General features: G+C 41.0%; 1 protein-coding gene across 2 annotated transcripts; it reads right to left on the bottom strand.

Annotated features, from left to right (window-relative positions):
• Positions 1-3,916: 3,916 nt before the first annotated feature.
• Positions 3,917-9,674, bottom strand: LOC116362680 (luc7-like protein 3). Of its 2 annotated transcripts, XM_031816760.1 has the most exons (6): positions 9,540-9,674; positions 9,206-9,367; positions 8,636-8,973; positions 7,243-7,403; positions 6,236-6,471; positions 3,917-4,547 (listed from the first exon to the last, which is right to left on the bottom strand). In XM_031816760.1, the coding sequence occupies exons 1-5, from the start codon at positions 9,657-9,659 to the stop codon at positions 6,269-6,271; spliced, it is 984 nt and encodes a 327-aa protein (XP_031672620.1). In that variant the 5' UTR covers positions 9,660-9,674; the 3' UTR covers positions 3,917-4,547; positions 6,236-6,268. The 2 variants fall into 2 exon arrangements, with proteins under 2 accessions (XP_031672620.1, XP_031672619.1); XM_031816759.1 differs by having other exon boundaries at positions 3,917-6,471.
• Positions 9,675-17,710: the final 8,036 nt, after the last annotated feature.

A 17,710-nucleotide genomic window follows, 5' to 3' on the forward strand; every position in this document is an offset into this window, starting at 1 on the left:
CACAATTGCCCCACTGTATGTAAAATGTGTTTCAAAAATGTATGTATATGTAGCAGAAAAGCTGTAAAAAACAAAGATGTGTCCTCCTTAGGGGGGGTAATAATAATACAAATCAATATATGCAGTACCAGTCAAAAGTTGACACACTCATTCAAGGGTTTTCTTTATTTTTACTACCCTTTACTACATTGTAGAATAATAGTGAAGACATCAAAACTATGAAATAACACATGGAATCATGTAGAAAGCAAAACAGTGTTTTATACTTGAGATGCATCAAAGTAGCCACTCTTGGCATTCTCTCAACCAGCTTCATGAGGTAGTCACCTGGAATGCATTTCAATTAACAGGTTTGCCTTGTTAAAAGTTAATTTGTGGAATTTCTTCCCTTCTTAATGCATTTGAGCAAATCAGTTGTTTTGTGACAAGGCAGGGGTGGTATACAGAAGATAGCCCTATTTGGTAAAAGACCAAGTCCATGTTATGGCAAGAACAGCTCAAATAAGCAAAGAGAAATTACAGTCCATCATTATTTTAAGACATGAAGGTCAGTCAATCTGGAAAGTTTCTTCAAGTGCAGTGACAAAAACCATCATGATGAAACTGTCTCTCATGAGGACCGCCACAGGAAAGGAAGACCCAGAGTTACCACTGCTGCAGAGGATAAGTTCATTAGAGTTACCAGCCTCAGAAATTGCAGTCCAAATAAATGCTTCACAGAGTTCAAGTAACAGACACATCTCAACATCAACTGTTCAGAGGAGACTGCGTGAATCAGGCCTTCATGGTCGAATTGCTGCAAAGAAACCACTACTAAAGGACACCAATAAGAGGAGACTTGCTTGGGCCAAGAAACACGTGCAATGTACATTAGACCAGTGGAAATCTGTCCTTTGGTCTGATGAGCCCAAATGAGATTTTTGGTTCCGTCTTTGTGAGACGTAGAGTAGGTGAACGGACGATCTCCACATGTGTGGTTCCCACCGTGAAGCATGGAGGTGTGACGGTCAATCGCCGGTGACACTGTCAGTGGTTTATTAAGAATTCAAGGTACACTTAACCAGCATGTCTACCACTGGTTTGCACTTAGTGGGACTATCATTTGTTCTTCAACAGGACAATGACCCAACACACCTCCAGGCTGTGTAAGGGCTATTTAACCATTAAGGAGAGTGATGGAGTGCTGCATCAGATGACCTGGCCTCCACAATCCCCCGACCTCAACCAATTTGAGATGGTTTGAGTAGGACCGCGGAGTGTAGGAAAAGCAGCCAACAAGTGCTCAGCTGTTGGAAAAGCATTCCAGGTGAAGCTGATTGAGAGAACGCCAGGACTGTGCAAAGCTGTCAAGGCAAAGAGTGCCTACTTTGAAAAATCTCAAATATAAAATATGTTTAATGCTTTTTTGGTTACTACAAGATTCCATGTGTTATTTCATAGTTTTGATGTCTTCACTATTATTCTACAATGTATAAAATAGTACAAATTAAGAAAATGAGTAGGTGTGTCAAAACTTGACTGGTACTGTATATAGACTATATAGAAATATCCTCTCACTGTCAACTGCATTTATTTTCAGCAAACTTAACATGTAAATATTTTGTATTTACACAACTGAACAAGTTCCACAGACATGTGACTAACAGAAATGGAATAATGTGTCCCTGAACAAAGGGGAGGGGGGGGTCAAAATCAAAAGTGGCGACCAGCTGCATTAAGTACTGCAGTGCATCTCCTCCTCATGAACTGCACCAGATTTGCTAGTACTTGCTGTGAGATGTTACCCCACTCTTCCACCAAAGCACCTGCAAGTTCCCGAACATTTCTGGGGGGAATGTGCTCAATGGGATTGAGATCCAGGCTCTTCGCTGGCCATGGCAGAACACTGACATTGCTGTCTTGCAGGAAATCACAAACAGCACGAGCAGTATGGCTAGTATGGCATTGTCATGCTGGAGGGTCATGTCAGGATGAGCCTGCAGGAAGGGTACCACATGAGGAAGGAGGATGTCTTCCCTGTAATGCCCAGCGTTGAGATTGCCTGCAATGACAACAAGCTCAGCCCGATGATGCTGTGGCACACCCCAGATCATGACGGATCCTCCACCTCCAAATTGATCCCGCTCAAGAGTACAGGCCTCGCTGTAACGCTCATTCTTTTGACGATAAACACGAATCCAAACAGCCCCCCTGGTGAGACAAAACCGCGACTCGTCAGTGAAGAGCACTTTTTGCCAGTCCTGTCTGGTCAGCAACAGTGGGTTTGTGCCCATAGGCGACATTGTTGCCGGTGATTTCTGGTGAGGACCTGCCTTACAACAGGCCTACAAGCCCTCAGTCCAGCCTCTCTCAGCCTATTGCGGACAGTCTGAGCACTGATGGAGGGATTGTGCGTTCCGGGTGTAACTCGGGCAGTTGTTGTTGCCATCTTGTACCTGTCCCACAGGTGTGATGTTCAGATGTACCGATCCTGTGCAGGTTTTGTTACACGTGGTCTTCCACTGCGAGGACGATCAGCTGTCCGTCCTGTCTCCCTGTAGCGATGTCTTAGGCGTCTCACAGTACGGACATTGCAATTCATTGCCCTAGACACATCTGCAGTCCTCATGCCTCCTTGCAGCATGCCTAAGGTACGTTCACGCAGATGAGCAGGGACCCTGGGCATCTTCCTTTTGGTGTTTTTCAGAATCAGTAGAAAGGCCTCTTTAGTGTCCTAAGTTTTCATATCTGTAAGCTGTTAGTGTCTTCAACCATTCCACAGGTGCATGTTCATTAATTGTTTATGGTTCAATGAACAAGCATGGGAAACAGTGTTTAAACCCTTTACAATGAAGATCTGTGAAGTTATTTGGATTTTTACTAATTATCTTTGAAAGACAGGGTCCTGAAAAGGGGACCTTTTCTTTTTCGCTGAGTTTATGATTCCGGCCCTTGTCTCTGTGATAAAACCATTGCTATCAGTGTTTAATGATAGTGTTATTAGGTATGGTTTTGAATTGTTTAAACAAATATTCTCAATTGCTAGTACGGTACTTTATGGCCTGCAGGTCACTTGGTTAGGGAAACCTTTTGGCCCTAATCACGATTTATCATCAACCAGGCTACAAGCTCCAAGCCCCAATTCCCCTCTGTAAGAGGCAGGTGCAGTCTATACCCAGTACAATCACTTAGACCTTGGCACTGATCCTTAAGCAGTTGGCTGGGCTCCAGTGGTCACTCAGACCAGCCACAGGAGGCAGGCACAAACCCAGCCTGTACACTGACCCCACCACCCTTAATTATTAATTACACTGCTCTGATCATGTCTAGAAACGCCCGCTGCGTTGTGTAATTGCCTGCTGGGTTGACAAGGTCAGTTCTGAGACTGAAAAGCCGAAATCACACCAATAAAAAGGCGCGACTAAGCCAAACTAGGCTACTGGGGCCGGCCTCGTTACACATTCACTAGAAGTTATATTCACTATAGTTGCTGAGCCAGCACTGTGGGGTTCAGGTCGGCCCTAAAGTGTGATCCAGGGAAGGGCGAGAGGCTAGTAAAGCATCCTTATTAGGACCAGAATCAGACCAAACTCCCTCAGTTATCTAGCTCCCATCTTGCTGCTGGATGGTAGACAGGGAATACCTAGTCAGTTGCTTAACCACTAGGCTACCTGCCGCCCAAAAAGACAGAGCAAGTGAAAGAGAAAGATGGAGTGAGAGTCAGCTACCGTTGATGAATGAAAATGTCTGGGTTTTATACAGAGCCAGTGGGGCTCATCCTCGAAGTAGATTCTAATGAGCCGGAGTCTGTATTCACAAAGCATCTCAGAGTAGAAATGCTGTTTTGTCGGGATCAGTTCCAACCTCTTATTAAGACTTAAAAGGCCAAACTGACCCTAAATCAGCACCCCTAACACAAGAGTCAAACAAATTCAGACATCATTCAAGCTCTCTTTTTATTGATCAAGATGAACAGGTTTAAAAATCAGAACAAAAAAAGATCAATTCAATCTCACTATATTTTACAGTAAGGGGCTAGAGAGATCAGTCAGTGGGTGTGAGATCTGGTAGGTGGGAAGGAGAGAGGAGAGAAAGAGATGCTCCTGACTAACATTGTACAAACACTTCCCAAACTGATTTCCCAAAAAAAGTCAAACCGTGAAAGAGTGGAAACCTGACATTACAAACCAAAACAAGCACGGTTTTTATTTGTCATAAAAACTGCATGAGAAACAGAACATAGATAAAAGCCTTAATGTACCATTCTACCTCAGCAGCTACTAGACAAGGTCCTTTATATCAGAAACGATGAAGGAAAGAAATACAACGGAAAACTGAATGAAGAATGTCTGGTCCTGCGCTAAAAATGTGAACTTCCAAAAAAAACAACAGGAGGACAACAGAGGGCACCTTTACACACGTGTCTTTTGTTGTGATTTAGATGTCACAGTTGTTTTAATAAGCCACTACATCTGTGGTTCACCTTGTTTTAAGCAGCGCAGAGACAGGTTCAGGGTGGAGCGACAGGTGGTCTTCAGATCTTCCTCCTCCAGATTTCCCAGCGTCCCCTGGGGTGCACAAACGGTCAAAGAGGTGACACATTAGCAAAGATCCTGGTAACACAGCTTGTAGCAGCCACAAGCTGTTATCATCAACTATACATACAGAAAATCCCCCTATAGACATGTCACAAAGGAATGGTAACTAATCTAACAAACTGGAAAAGAAACTAAATCTAACACTAGCAAACATTGGGGAAAACTAAATTGCATTTTTGGAGGAGGGAACATCCTGGACGTTTCTCCAACAGCCCTTAAATGTTAGTGGACATTAGCTGACGATGGCTGCCCTGCTCTTCACACTCAGTTTGGGACACAGTATAAGGCAATAGAACTCAACTTTAAAAGCTTTAACCATCCTATTTTGAGATTATGGAACCTGCTTGATATCCCCTTTACCATAAAATGAACTGTAGACAAACCTAAACTGAGTAATGTTAGTTGGATGATAGATATAACCATCGATAACAAACATGGGCCAAAAGTAAGTGTTTTCAATTAACAGCATGTAAATCATATAAATTGGTACACTTTCAAAGTCAATGAAGTCCTGAAAGGCAGGTCCACTAATAAGTACCAAATCTAATTCAACTAGACAGCTGGAGGATATCAAACAAGTTCACCTGTACCTCTTATCATCATCATCATCACTTCCTGATAATAAATACTTCAAAAACAACCTTTAAAAGATGAAAAAAACCACCAAAAAAGCAAAGGAGAAACAAAAAACAATACATCAAGCTTTAGTCATGATAAAGAGCAGTAAGCTCACAGGCAACAGCATTCAGTAGAAATGGATGTGGGTAGAGAAAGGAGTACCTGGGTGAGTACCTGAATAGTTTGACAGTTTGATCCTTGAGGGTTTATTAATTTGCCTTTTTCTTTCATGAGGTCGCTCACTCACTCAACACCAACGCTGTGTGAGGTATGGAAGTCAGCTGCAATCATTCATTAACCCCTACCCTTCCATCATCAGCCCAATGCTAACCAACACACTGTGTTACAATACATATCAGAGAACAGAGAGCTGTATATAGAACACAATATCCATGGCAGTGGGAGAAAAAAATGGTTTTAGACTGTGCATTCAGTAGGTCAAAGAAATAGTACGGATCCGTCCATATATAGCTTCACTTGACTTTTAAAGTATCTGTAAAATGCAGTGTGTCTATGTGTGGATACATGTCCACATTTCTAGACAAACAGTCACTTTAATACGTTCCATAGGCTATGAAAATCGACAAATTAAAAGACATGGTTACTGCCACCATCACTGAAGAGAAAAAATATATACAAGAGGCAATACAGGCAGAAAGAAATGCTTGGATTTAAATTTGGAAGAGATTTTTGTCCAATAGACCAAATAGAGATATATAATATGTATGCATGTATATAACCGATACAAAACGAGGGGTACCTCCAGGTATGTTTTTCAGGACTACACTGGTCTTTCCCTCTGGGCTTTGTGACCTCTGTTTCTACCTTCTTCTCTCATCATCGGTCTAGCTCCATCTTCAGTGCATACTTACGATGCACTATATCCAAAACAACAGGATAAAGATACAACATACAAATCAAAGGCAATAGAACTGAAAGTAAACAGGGGGAGAGGAGAACAGGAGGGGGAGGTTTGAGAGGGAAGATGGGGGAGGGGTGTGTGTTTTGAGAGCCAGGATGACGGGGGAGGGCGCACTTACCTGAGCCTGATCTGAGGTCCTATCAGATCAGTTTTAATTGGACTGAGTGTCACCTTCAGAATGGAGTTCGTCTTGAGCAGCCCCATTGACCCTGGCCAGAAGGGCCAGGCCCAGAGTGGAGGCAGGAGCCTCAGCCTCCACGGGCCCAGGCTTGGCCACGTCAGAGGAAGGCTTGTCATCCTCTAACACCTCGTCCTTCTTGGAGCTGCTTCTCCTCTCCTCCGGCTCCTTACGCTCTGGGAGGGATGGAGGTATGAAACAGAGTCATGACAAAGACTTTAGAGTAGGACACACTTCAGATCACACTTGTGAATTCGGTAGGGACCATGATGGTCCAAATGTTGTTGCATCACCAGCTCAATCACAAGTGTGGAGTCACTAAACCAAACGTCGGTAAAAGGTCTAGTCAGGGATTTGTCTGCCGTTTAAATCTTTAGGCGGGCCGCCTAAGTGTTTTTCAGGCCACCTAAGTCCAATCTGTAAAAAAGTATTTATTTTATCAATTTTGGGGATGGAAACCGCTTCAGTGTAAACTTAAACGACAAACCAGATAGAGTATTTACAATAAATAATAGGGAAAGAAATGGTAGTCTTTGAGATCTAACAATCACCAAAAGAAAAGCTAGACAGTCGAGGAGATTTTTTTTTAAATATATGAATTTAGCAGTATTGATTTTATGTTTGAGTAAAAGAACACCGCATTAGCAATGGCAAAATGAATAGAATTGCAGGAAATTAGCTTTAAAACAAACATTTTTTCGCAGCTCAATGGGGAAATTTGTATAACTAAGAAATTCACTTAAATTCAAACATTTCTCTACACCGCTTCTAAAATATTCTCTAAAATTCAGCCACGCCGACGGATGGACCGCACCCATTGCCACATCCACCACCTAAGTCCCTTTTAGATTCAGAAAAAAAACCTGCTATTGCTGCAAGAAACCTGCTAGATCTGAGTTGTGATTATTCTAAATGTGTTTGATGTGCCAACTTGTCCCATGTCTCACCTTTGTCTCTGGAAGTCCTGTCCTTGTCCCGGCTGCGGCTCCGGTGGCGGTGAGACTTGCGCTCCGAGCTGCGGGACCTCTTCCTCTCCCGGCTGCGGGAGCGCCGTTTCCTGTCCGAACGCTCCCGGCTGCGCCGCCTCTCCCGGTCCCTGTCCCGGCTTCTGTGGAAAAACACAGGACACAGGAACATGTTAGTCCACGACACACTCAAGAGCAGAGCAGTGGAACTTTCAAGAAGTGAGAGTTTTTCACAAACACATGAACTGTGATCCCTGATTAACATTATAGGGCCAGGCAGAGCTGTACTGGGCTGGTTAACCCCCTAAGGTCGATGTCCGCACCCCACGGAAAACTAATTAGCATAATAATAATAATAATAATAATATCTCCATAAAAATATTACGGTAGAGATATGTTGTTTTTGCAATGGATGTGTCTCAATCCACTGCATCCACCTATGTTAACACTTCTGCATCTGCAGTGATGTGGTGTTTGTCAGACCAAGAGACATCCCCCAAAAAAATCGCTCTTCTCACAAATTCGTCTGTAGCGTCCGAACTACTATGACCCCTCTATGGAAAGATGAGACTGGCATGAACACGATGGTGTTCTCCGTTTTGCTCTACGATCCCCACAAGCGTCTTGGGACTCGTCAGAAGTCATTACAGCCAATCTGCCAACTTCTGTCTGTAGCGTCCAAACAGTTTGGGGTACACACTAATATGTAAAAGGTGAGACTCAAGAACATGTCTGTTGTTCTGCTCTAAGGCCTCAAGACTGGTCTGAAGGACCACCGGTACAAGTTGAAAACATTTATGGAAGTATATATGGACTGTTACTTGGAAAAAATAAGGGGTTAAATACATGTTTAAAAAGAAAATCATCTCTCAATGTAGGACAGACACTTCAGTACAAACTTCCTTCAGATGTCTTTTTGGGACTATTTTTTGTTCCATGTAGTGAATCTGTTATTCAATGCATTTGTATAGGCTAATAGCAGTAAGGCCCAAAAATGTTTTCATCAAATATGTTTAACATTTATTTTTTTAAAGTGTGATACAAGGAGTCTTAAATTACCAAATCAAATAGCAAAATGATCTTTGGTATGACCTTAACACAATTCCTTATAGCTTAGTAGACCCCCTCCCCCGGCTTAGACTCTTATGGGTTAAGCATCCACCATAGTTGCTGGGACACAAGCATTTCGCTACACTCGCATTAACATCTGCTAACCATGTGTATGTGACAAATTAAATTAGATTTGATTTGATTTTGACCGTGCTGGAAAAGACCATTTGAAAGGAAAATTAACGAGCCAGCACAGTACAGTTGGGGGTCGACCTATAGTGTGAATCAGCCATAAGACTAGTCTACGTGCCATACAGTACAGTACCTGCTACGTTTGCGCTCCCTCTCCTTGCTCCTGGACCGCCGGCGTTCCCGGGAACGACTCCTCTTACGGTCCGACGCCCGGCTGGAGTGGCGGCTGTTCGAGTGGCTCCTCCTTCCTCTCTTCTCCCTCTCTCGCTCCCTCTCTCTCTCCCGCTCCTTCACTCGCTCCCTCTCTTTCTCCTTCTCCTTCTCGCGCTCTTTCTCCTTCTCCTTCTCTTTCTCCTCCTCTTCCAACTTGCGCTTAGTCTCCCTCTCCTCCCTCTCACGCTCCCAGTCCTTGCTTTCTAGCTCTCCCTTGTCTTCTCCGGCGGGGTCTTCGGATCGCCGATTTAACTTCTCCTTAACAGAAAATCATTCATTCATTATTCATGATGAACAATTAAATTATATGACCGAATGTTTTTCTGCATCAGCAATATCAACATACTGGTCTTTCAAAACAGCAACAGTCAAAATGATTAAATTATACTTCCTTTTCATGGTTATTAAAGCATACAGTACAACAAATGGCATATATGGAATCTTGACAAACAAACATTGACTTGGGAGTGAACAATCTTTCAAACCTTACCTTGAGCTCCTCCACAGTGGATTTGATCTTGGCGTAGCCCATGTGCTGCTTGCCCATCAGGTGGTCATCCACCCGGGACTGGGCATCTCCCACAATGAGGAACGCCCCGCACACCTCACACACCTCCATCTGTTTCTCCTGGGCCGCAAAGGTCTCAATCGTCTGGAATCAATCAGGATAACTTTTAGTTTTACAAGTACAGTACTTTCAACCAAAAATGCATTCATCCCCGGGTTTAGTTCACGGTATTGAATTCATACTAAAGGCTTACTAAATAGATAACTGAGTTGATCTCAATGCTGATGGAGTTAGAAAAAAACCGGGAGTAACTCACCGAGGGGGTGGAGCTGAGCAGCTCTCGCTCATCCTTTAGCTGTTCCACCAGTTTCATCATCCCCTGGGCCTCCTCCACTCTGCCCTCAGAGCCCAACTCCTCGATCTGAACACAGCACATACAAACGGCAACTTTGTTGACATAGAAAACAACTTACTCACTCCAGAGTGTGTGTCCTGCATGAATGTAGGCCTTCACATGATGGATGCATGTACACTACATTTCAAAAGTTTGTGGTCACTTAGAAATGTCCTTGTTTTTGAAAGAAAAAATAAAAGCAAACAATGTCTACACTGTATTTCTGACCAATTTGATGTAATTTTATTGGACCAAGAACTAGGACATTTCTAGGTGACCCCAAACTTTTGAACGGTAGTGTAGGGTCCATGTACATTTGAAGTCGGAAGTTTACATACACCTTAGCCAAATACATTTAAAATCAGTTCCACAATTCCTGACATTTAATTCTAGTAAAAGTTCTGTCTTAGGTCAGTTAGGATCACCACTTTATTTTAAGAATGTGAAATGTCAGAATAATAGTAGCGAGAATTATTTATTTCAGCTTTTATTTCTTTCATCACATTCCCAGTGGGTCAGAAGTTTACATACACTCAATTAGTATTTGGTAGCATTGCCTTTAAATTGTTTAACTTGGATCAAATGTTTCAGGTAGCCTTCCACAAGCTTCCCACAATAAGTTGGGTGAATTTTAGCCCATTCCTCCTGACAGAGCTGGCGTAACTGAGTCAGGTTTGTAGGCCTCCTTGCTCGCACACGCTTTTTCAGTTCTGCCCACAAATGTTCTATAGGATTGAGGTCAGGTCTTTGTGATGGCCACTCCAATACCTTGTTGTCCTTAAGCCATTTTGCCACAACTTTGGAAGTATGCTTGGGGTCATTGTCCATTTGGAAGACCCATTCGCAACAGAGCTTTAACTTCTTGGATATAGGGGGCGCTCTTTTAATTTATGGATTAAAAAAACGTGCCCGTTTTAAGCGCAATATTTTGTCACGAAAAGATGCTCGACTATGCATATAATTGGCAGCTTTGGAAAGAAAACACTAACGTTTCCAAAACTGCAAAGATATTATCTGTGAGTGCCACAGAACTCATGCTACAGGCGAAACCAAGATGAAACTTCAACCAGGAAATGGGCAGAATTTTTGAGGCTCTGTTTTCCATTGTCTCCTTATATGGCTGTGAATGCGCCGGGAATGAGCCTGCCCTTTCTATCTTCTCTCCAAGGTGTCTGCAAGCAATGTGACGTATTTGTAGGCATATCATTGGAAGATTGGCCATAAGAGACTACATTTACCAGGGGTCCGTCCGGTGTCCTTTGTCTAAATTGGTGCGTAATCTACAAGCTGCACGCAGTCATCCAGTGATTGAGAGGAGAGAGGAGGCTTTCAACAAACGATATATCATGAAGAGATACAGTGCCTTGCGAAAGTATTCGGCCCCCTTGAACTTTGCGACCTTTTGCCACATTTCAGGCTTCAAACAAAGATATAAAACTGTATTTTTTTGTGAAGAATCAACAACAAGTGGGACACAATCATGAAGTGGAACGACATTTATTGGATATTTCATAGTTTTTTAACAAATCAAAAACTGAAAAATTGGGCGTGCAAAATTATTCAGCCCCTTTACTTTCAGTGCAGCAAACTCTCTCCAGAAGTTCAGTGAGGATCTCTGAATGATCCAATGTTGACCTAAATGACTAATGATGATAAATACAATCCACCTGTGTGTAATCAAGTCTCCGTATAAATGCACCTGCACTGTGATAGTCTCAGAGGTCCGTTAAAAGCGCAGAGAGCATCATGAAGAACAAGGAACACACCAGGCAGGTCCGAGATACTGTTGTGAAGAAGTTTAAAGCCGGATTTGGATACAAAAAGATTTCCCAAGCTTTAAACATCCCAAGGAGCACTGTGCAAGCGATAATATTGAAATGGATGGAGTATCAGACCACTGCAAATCTACCAAGACCTGGCCGTCCCTCTAAACTTTCAGCTCATACAAGGAGAAGACTGATCAGAGATGCAGCCAAGAGGCCCATGATCACTCTGGATGAACTGCAGAGATCTACAGCTGAGGTGGGAGACTCTGTCCATAGGACAACAATCAGTCGTATATTGCACAAATCTGGCCTTTATGGAAGAGTGGCAAGAAGAAAGCCATTTCTTAAAGAGAAAAAAGTGTCGTTTAAAGTTTGCCACAAGCCACCTGGGAGACACACCAAACATGTGGAAGATGAAACCAAAATTGAACTTTTTGGCAACAATGCAAAACGTTATGTTTGGCGTAAAAGCAACACAGCTCATCACCCTGAACACCTCATCCCCACTGTCAAACATGGTGGTGGCAGCATCATGGTTTGGGCCTGCTTTTCTTCAGCAGGGACAGGGAAGATGGTTAAAATTGATGGGAAGATGGATGGAGCCAAATACAGGACCATCCTGGAAGAAAACCTGATGGAGTCTGCAAAAGACCTGAGACTGGGACGGAGATTTGTCTTCCAACAAGACAATGATCCAAAACATAAAGCAAAATCTACAATGGAATGGTTCAAAAATAAACATATCCAGGTGTTAGAATGGCCAAGTCAAAGTCCAGACCTGAATCCAATCGAGAATCTGTGGAAAGAACTGAAAACTGCTGTTCACAAATGCTCTCCATCCAACCTCACTGAGCTCGAGCTGTTTTGCAAGGAGGAATGGGAAAAAATTTCAGTCTCTCAATGTGCAAAACTGATAGAGACATACCCCAAGCGACTTACAGCTGTAATCGCAGCAAAAGGTGGCGCTACAAAGTATTAACTTAAGGGGGCTGAATAATTTTGCACACCCAATTTCAGTTTTTGATTTGTTAAAAAAGTTTGAAATATCCAATAAATGTCGTTCCACTTCATGATTGTGTCCCACTTGTTGTTGATTCTTCACAAAAAAAATACAGTTTTATATCTTTATGTTTGAAGCCCTGAAATGTGGCAAAAGGTCGCAAAGTTCAAGGGGGCCGAATACTTTCGCAAGGCACTGTATGTGAAAAACACCTTGAGGATTGATTCTAAACAACGTTTACCATGTTTTAGTCGATATTATGGAGTTAATTTGGAAAAAAGTTCAGCGTTTTGATGACTGATTTTTTGTTTTTTTTGGTAGCCAAACGTGACGCACCAAACGGAGCGATTTCTCCTAAACAAATAATCTTTCAGGAAAAACTGAGCATTTGCTATCTAACAGAGTCTCCTCATTGAAAACATCTGAAGTTCTTCAAAGGTAAATGATTTTATTTTCTGGGTGGTCCCATGGTGTTTATACTTGCATACTATTGTTTGTACAGATGAACATGATACCTTTAGGCGTTTGGAAATTGCTCCCAATGATGAACCAGACTTGTGGAGGTCTACATTTTTTCTGAGGTCTTGGCTGATTTCTTTTGATTTTCCCATGATGTCAAGCAAAGAGGCACTGAGTTTGAAGGTAAGCCTTGAAATACATACACAGGTACCCCTCCAATTGACTCAAATGAAGTCAATTAGCCTATCAGAAGCTTCTAAAGCCCTGACATAATTTTCTGGAATTTTCCAAGCTGTTTAAAAGTACAGTCAACCCACTGGAATTGTGATACAGTGAATTATAAGTGAAATAATCTGTCTGTAAACAATTGTTGGAAATATTACTTGTCTCATGCACAAAGTAGATATCCTAACTGACTTGCCAAAACTATGCTCTGTCAGGTTGGAGGGAGAGCTTCACTGCACAGCTATTTTCAGGTCTCTCCAGAAACTATGTTAACTTCTTTGGGGTAGGGGGCAGTATTTTCACATCCGGATGAAAAGTGTGCCTAGAGTAAACTGCCTGCTACTCAGGCCCAGATGCTAGGATATGCATAGTATTAGTAGATTTGGATATAAAACACTCTGAAGTGTCTAAAACTGTTTTAATGATGTCTGTGAGTATAACATTACTCATATGGCAGGCAAAAACCCGAGAAAAAATCCAACCGGGAAGCAGGAAATCTGAGGTTTGTAGGTTAAGTTTTCGCCTATCCAATATACAGGGTCTGTGAGGTCATATTGCACTTCCTAAAGCTTCCACTAGATGTCAACAGTCTTTACAACCTTGTTTCAGGCTTCTACTGTGAGGTGGGAGAGAATAAGAGCTGATTGAGTCATGGGTCTGCCAGAAGGCCATGTGCTCAGTCAGGCGCACGCCCGTGAGAGTTAGCTCCGTTCCCTTTCATTTCTAAAGACAAAGGAATTCTCCGGTTGAAACATTATTGAAGGTTTAAGATAAAAACATCCTAAAGATTGATTATATACATGGTTTGACATGTTCTAAGAAACTAATGTAACTTTTTGACATTGTCTGGACCTAGTACCTGCGCATTTGGATTACTGTACTAAATGCGAACAAAAAGGAGGTATTTGGACATAAACATTGGACTTTATCGAACAAAACAAACATTTGTGGAACTGAGATCCCTGGGAGTGCATTCTGATGAAGATACAGTAAGTGAATATTATAATGCTATTTCTGACTTCTGTTGACTCCATAACATGGCAGGTATCTGTATTGCTTGTTTTGGTCTCTGAGCGCTGTAATCAGATTATTCCATGGTGTGCTTTTTCCGTAAAGCTTTTTTGAAATCTGACACCGCAGTTGCATTAAGGAGAAGTATATCTTTAATTCCATGCATAACAGTTATATTTTCATCAACATTTATTGATGAGCATTCTGTAAATTGACATGGCTCTGTACTTTTACCGGATGTTTTGGAGGCAAAACATAACGCGCCAATGTAAACAGAGATTTTTGGATATAAATATTAACTTTATCGAACAAAACTATGTAATTATGTAACATGAAGTCCTATAAGTGCCATCTGATGAAGATCAAAGGTTAGTGATTCATTTTATCTCCATTTCTGCTTTTTGTGGACACCTCTCTTTGGCTGGAAAAATGGCTGTTTTTTTGTGTCTGGGTGCGGACCTAACATAATCGCATGGCATGCTTTTGTCGTAAAGCCTTTTTGAAATCGGACACTGGTGGGATTAACAACAAGTTGATCTTTAAAATGGTGTATAATACATGCATGTTGAGGAAATTTTAATTGTGATATTTCTGTTGAATTTGGCGCCCTGGCACTTTCACTGGAGGTTGGTCAGGTGGGGACGTTAGCGTCCCACGTACCCTAGAGAGGTTATTAACAAGTCTTTTGTGGAGTGGTTGAAGAACAAGTTTTAATGACTGCAACCTAAGTGTAAACGTCCGACTCACTTTTCCATAAACAAGCTCTAAATCATGTTTGTGATGCACTCTGGATGTCCAATTTTTGCTGTGCTGTCTATTTGAGATGAAATGAACATTGTGGACAGTTTTTCAGCAAGTTGCAGCATTGAAATACAGAAAACACTTTTTTTTCATAAACAAAAGCTCTAAATCATGTTTGATGCACTCTGGAAGTATTTTGTTTGCAGAACTGTTTAAACTAGATTATAGGACACTGTGGACAATTTTCAGCAAGTTGCAGCATTGAAATACAGAAAACCACTTTTCCATAAAAAGCTCTAATCATGTTTGATGCACTCTGGATGTCCAATTTTTGCTGTGCTGTCTATTAGATGAAAGGAACATTGTGGACAGTTCTTTTCAGCAAGTTGCACATTGAAATACAGAATAACCACTTTTCCATAAACAGCTCTAAATCATATTTGCTGCACTCTGGAAGTATTTTTGTTTGCAGAACTGGTTAAACTAGATATAGAACACTGTGGACAATTTTTCAGCAAGTTGCAGCATTGAAATACAGAAAACCACTTTTCCATAAACAAGCTCTAAATCATGTTTGATGCACTCTGGATGTCATTTTGTTTTGCTGTGCTGTTTATTTAGAATGATAGGGACATTGTGGACAGTTTTCAGCAAGTTGCAGCATTGAAATGCAAGAAATAACCACTTTTCCATAAACAAGCTCTAATCATGTTTGATGCACTCTGGATGTCCAATTTTTTGCTGTGCTGTCTATTTGAGATGAAATGAACATTGTGGACAATTTTCAGCAAGTTGCAGCATTGAAATACAGAAAACACTTTTTTTTCATAAACAAGCTCTAAATCATGTTTGAATGCACTCTGGAAGTATTTTGTTTGCAAACTGTTTAAACTAGATTATAGGGAACACTTGTGACAATTTTCAGCAAGTTGCAGCATTGAAATACAGAAATAACCACTTTTCCATAAACAAGCTCTAAATCATGTTTGATGCACTCTGGATGTCCAATTTTTGCTGTGCTGTCGTATTTGAGATGAAATGAACATTGTGGACATTTTCAGCAAGTTGCAACATTGAAATGCAGAAATAACCACTTTTCCCTAAACAAGCTCTAAATCATGTTTGATGCACTCTGGATGTCCCATTTTTGCTTGCTGTCTATTTGAGATGAAATTAACATTGGGACAGTTTTCAGCAAGTTGCAACATTGAAATGCAGAACATAACCACTTTTCCATAACAAGCTCTAAAATCAATACTTTGCGGGCCCTGGAAGTATTTTGTTTACAGAACTGTTTAAACTAGATTATAGGGACACTGTGGACAATTTTCAGCAAGTTGCAGCATTGAAAACAGAAAATACACTTTTTTTCATAAACAAGCTCTAAATCATGTTGATGATCACTCTGGAAGTCCAATTTTTGCAGAACTGTTTATTTCTATGATTAATAGGGACACTTGGGACAATTTCAGCAAGTTGCAAGCATTGAAATACAGAAAACCACTTTTTTCATAAACAAGCTCTAAATCATGTTTGCATGCACTCTGGAAGTATTTTTGCTGCAGAACTGTTTTAACTAGATTATAGGGACACTTGTGGACAGTTTTCAGCAAGTTGCAACATTGAAAACAGAAAATAACCACTTTTCCATAAACAGCTCTAAATCATGTTTGATCACCCCTGGAAGTAATTTGTTTGCAGAACTGTTTATTTAGAGGATAGGACCACTGTGGACAATTTTCAGCAAGTTGCAGCATTGAAATACAGAAACCTTTTTTTTCATAACACAAGCTCTAAATCATGTTTGATGCACTCTGGAAGTATTTTGTTTTGCAGAACTGTTTAAACTAGATTATAGGGACACTTGTGGAATTTTCAGCAAGTTGCAGCATTGAAATACAGAAATAACCACTTTTCCATAAACAAGCTCTAAATCATGTTTGATGCACTCTGGATGTCCAATTTTTTGCTGTGCTGTCTATTTGAGATGAAATGAACATTGTGGACAGTTTTCATGCAAGTTAACATTGAAATGCAGAAATAACCACTTTTCCATAAACAAGCTCTAAATCATGTTTGCTGCACTCTGGAAGTATATTTTGTTTGCAGAACTGTTAAACTAGATTATAGGGACACTGTGGACAATTTTCAGCAAGTTGCAGCATTGAAATACAGAAAACACTTTTTTTCATAAACAAGCTCTAAATCATGTTTGATGCACTCTGGAAGTATTTTGTTTGCAGAACTGTTTAAACTAGATTATGGAACACTGTGGAAATTTTCAGCAAGTTGCAGCATTGAAATACAGAAATAACCACTTTTCCATAAACAAGCTCTAAATCATGTTTGATGCACTCTGGATGTCCAATTTTTGCTGTGCTGTCTATTTGAGATGAAATGAACATTGTGGACAGTTTTCAGCAAGTTGCAACATTGAAATGCAGAAATAACCACTTTTCCATAAACAAGCTCTAAATCATATTTGCTGCACCCTGAAGTATTTTTTTGCAGAACTGTTTAAACTAGATTATGGAACACTGTGGACAATTTTCAGCAAGTTGCAGCAGCATTGAAATACAGAAACACTTTTTTAATAAACAAGCTCTAAATCATTTTGATGCCTCTGGATGTCCATTTTGTTTGCTGCTGTTTTAACTAGATTATAGGGACACTTGGACATTTTCAGCAAGTTGCAGCATTGAAATACAGAAATAACCACTTTTCCATAAACAAGCTCTAAATCATGTTTGATGCACTCTGGATGTCCAATTTTTTGCTGTGCTGTCTATTTGAGATGAAATGAACATTGTGGACAGTTTTTCAGCAAGTTGCAGCATTGAAATACAGAAAACACTTTTTTTGTAAACAAGCTCTAAATCATGTTTGATGCA

This window comes from Oncorhynchus kisutch, unplaced genomic scaffold (assembly GCF_002021735.2).
Source record: "Oncorhynchus kisutch isolate 150728-3 unplaced genomic scaffold, Okis_V2 scaffold866, whole genome shotgun sequence".
NCBI classification, from domain to species: domain Eukaryota; kingdom Metazoa; phylum Chordata; class Actinopteri; order Salmoniformes; family Salmonidae; genus Oncorhynchus; species Oncorhynchus kisutch.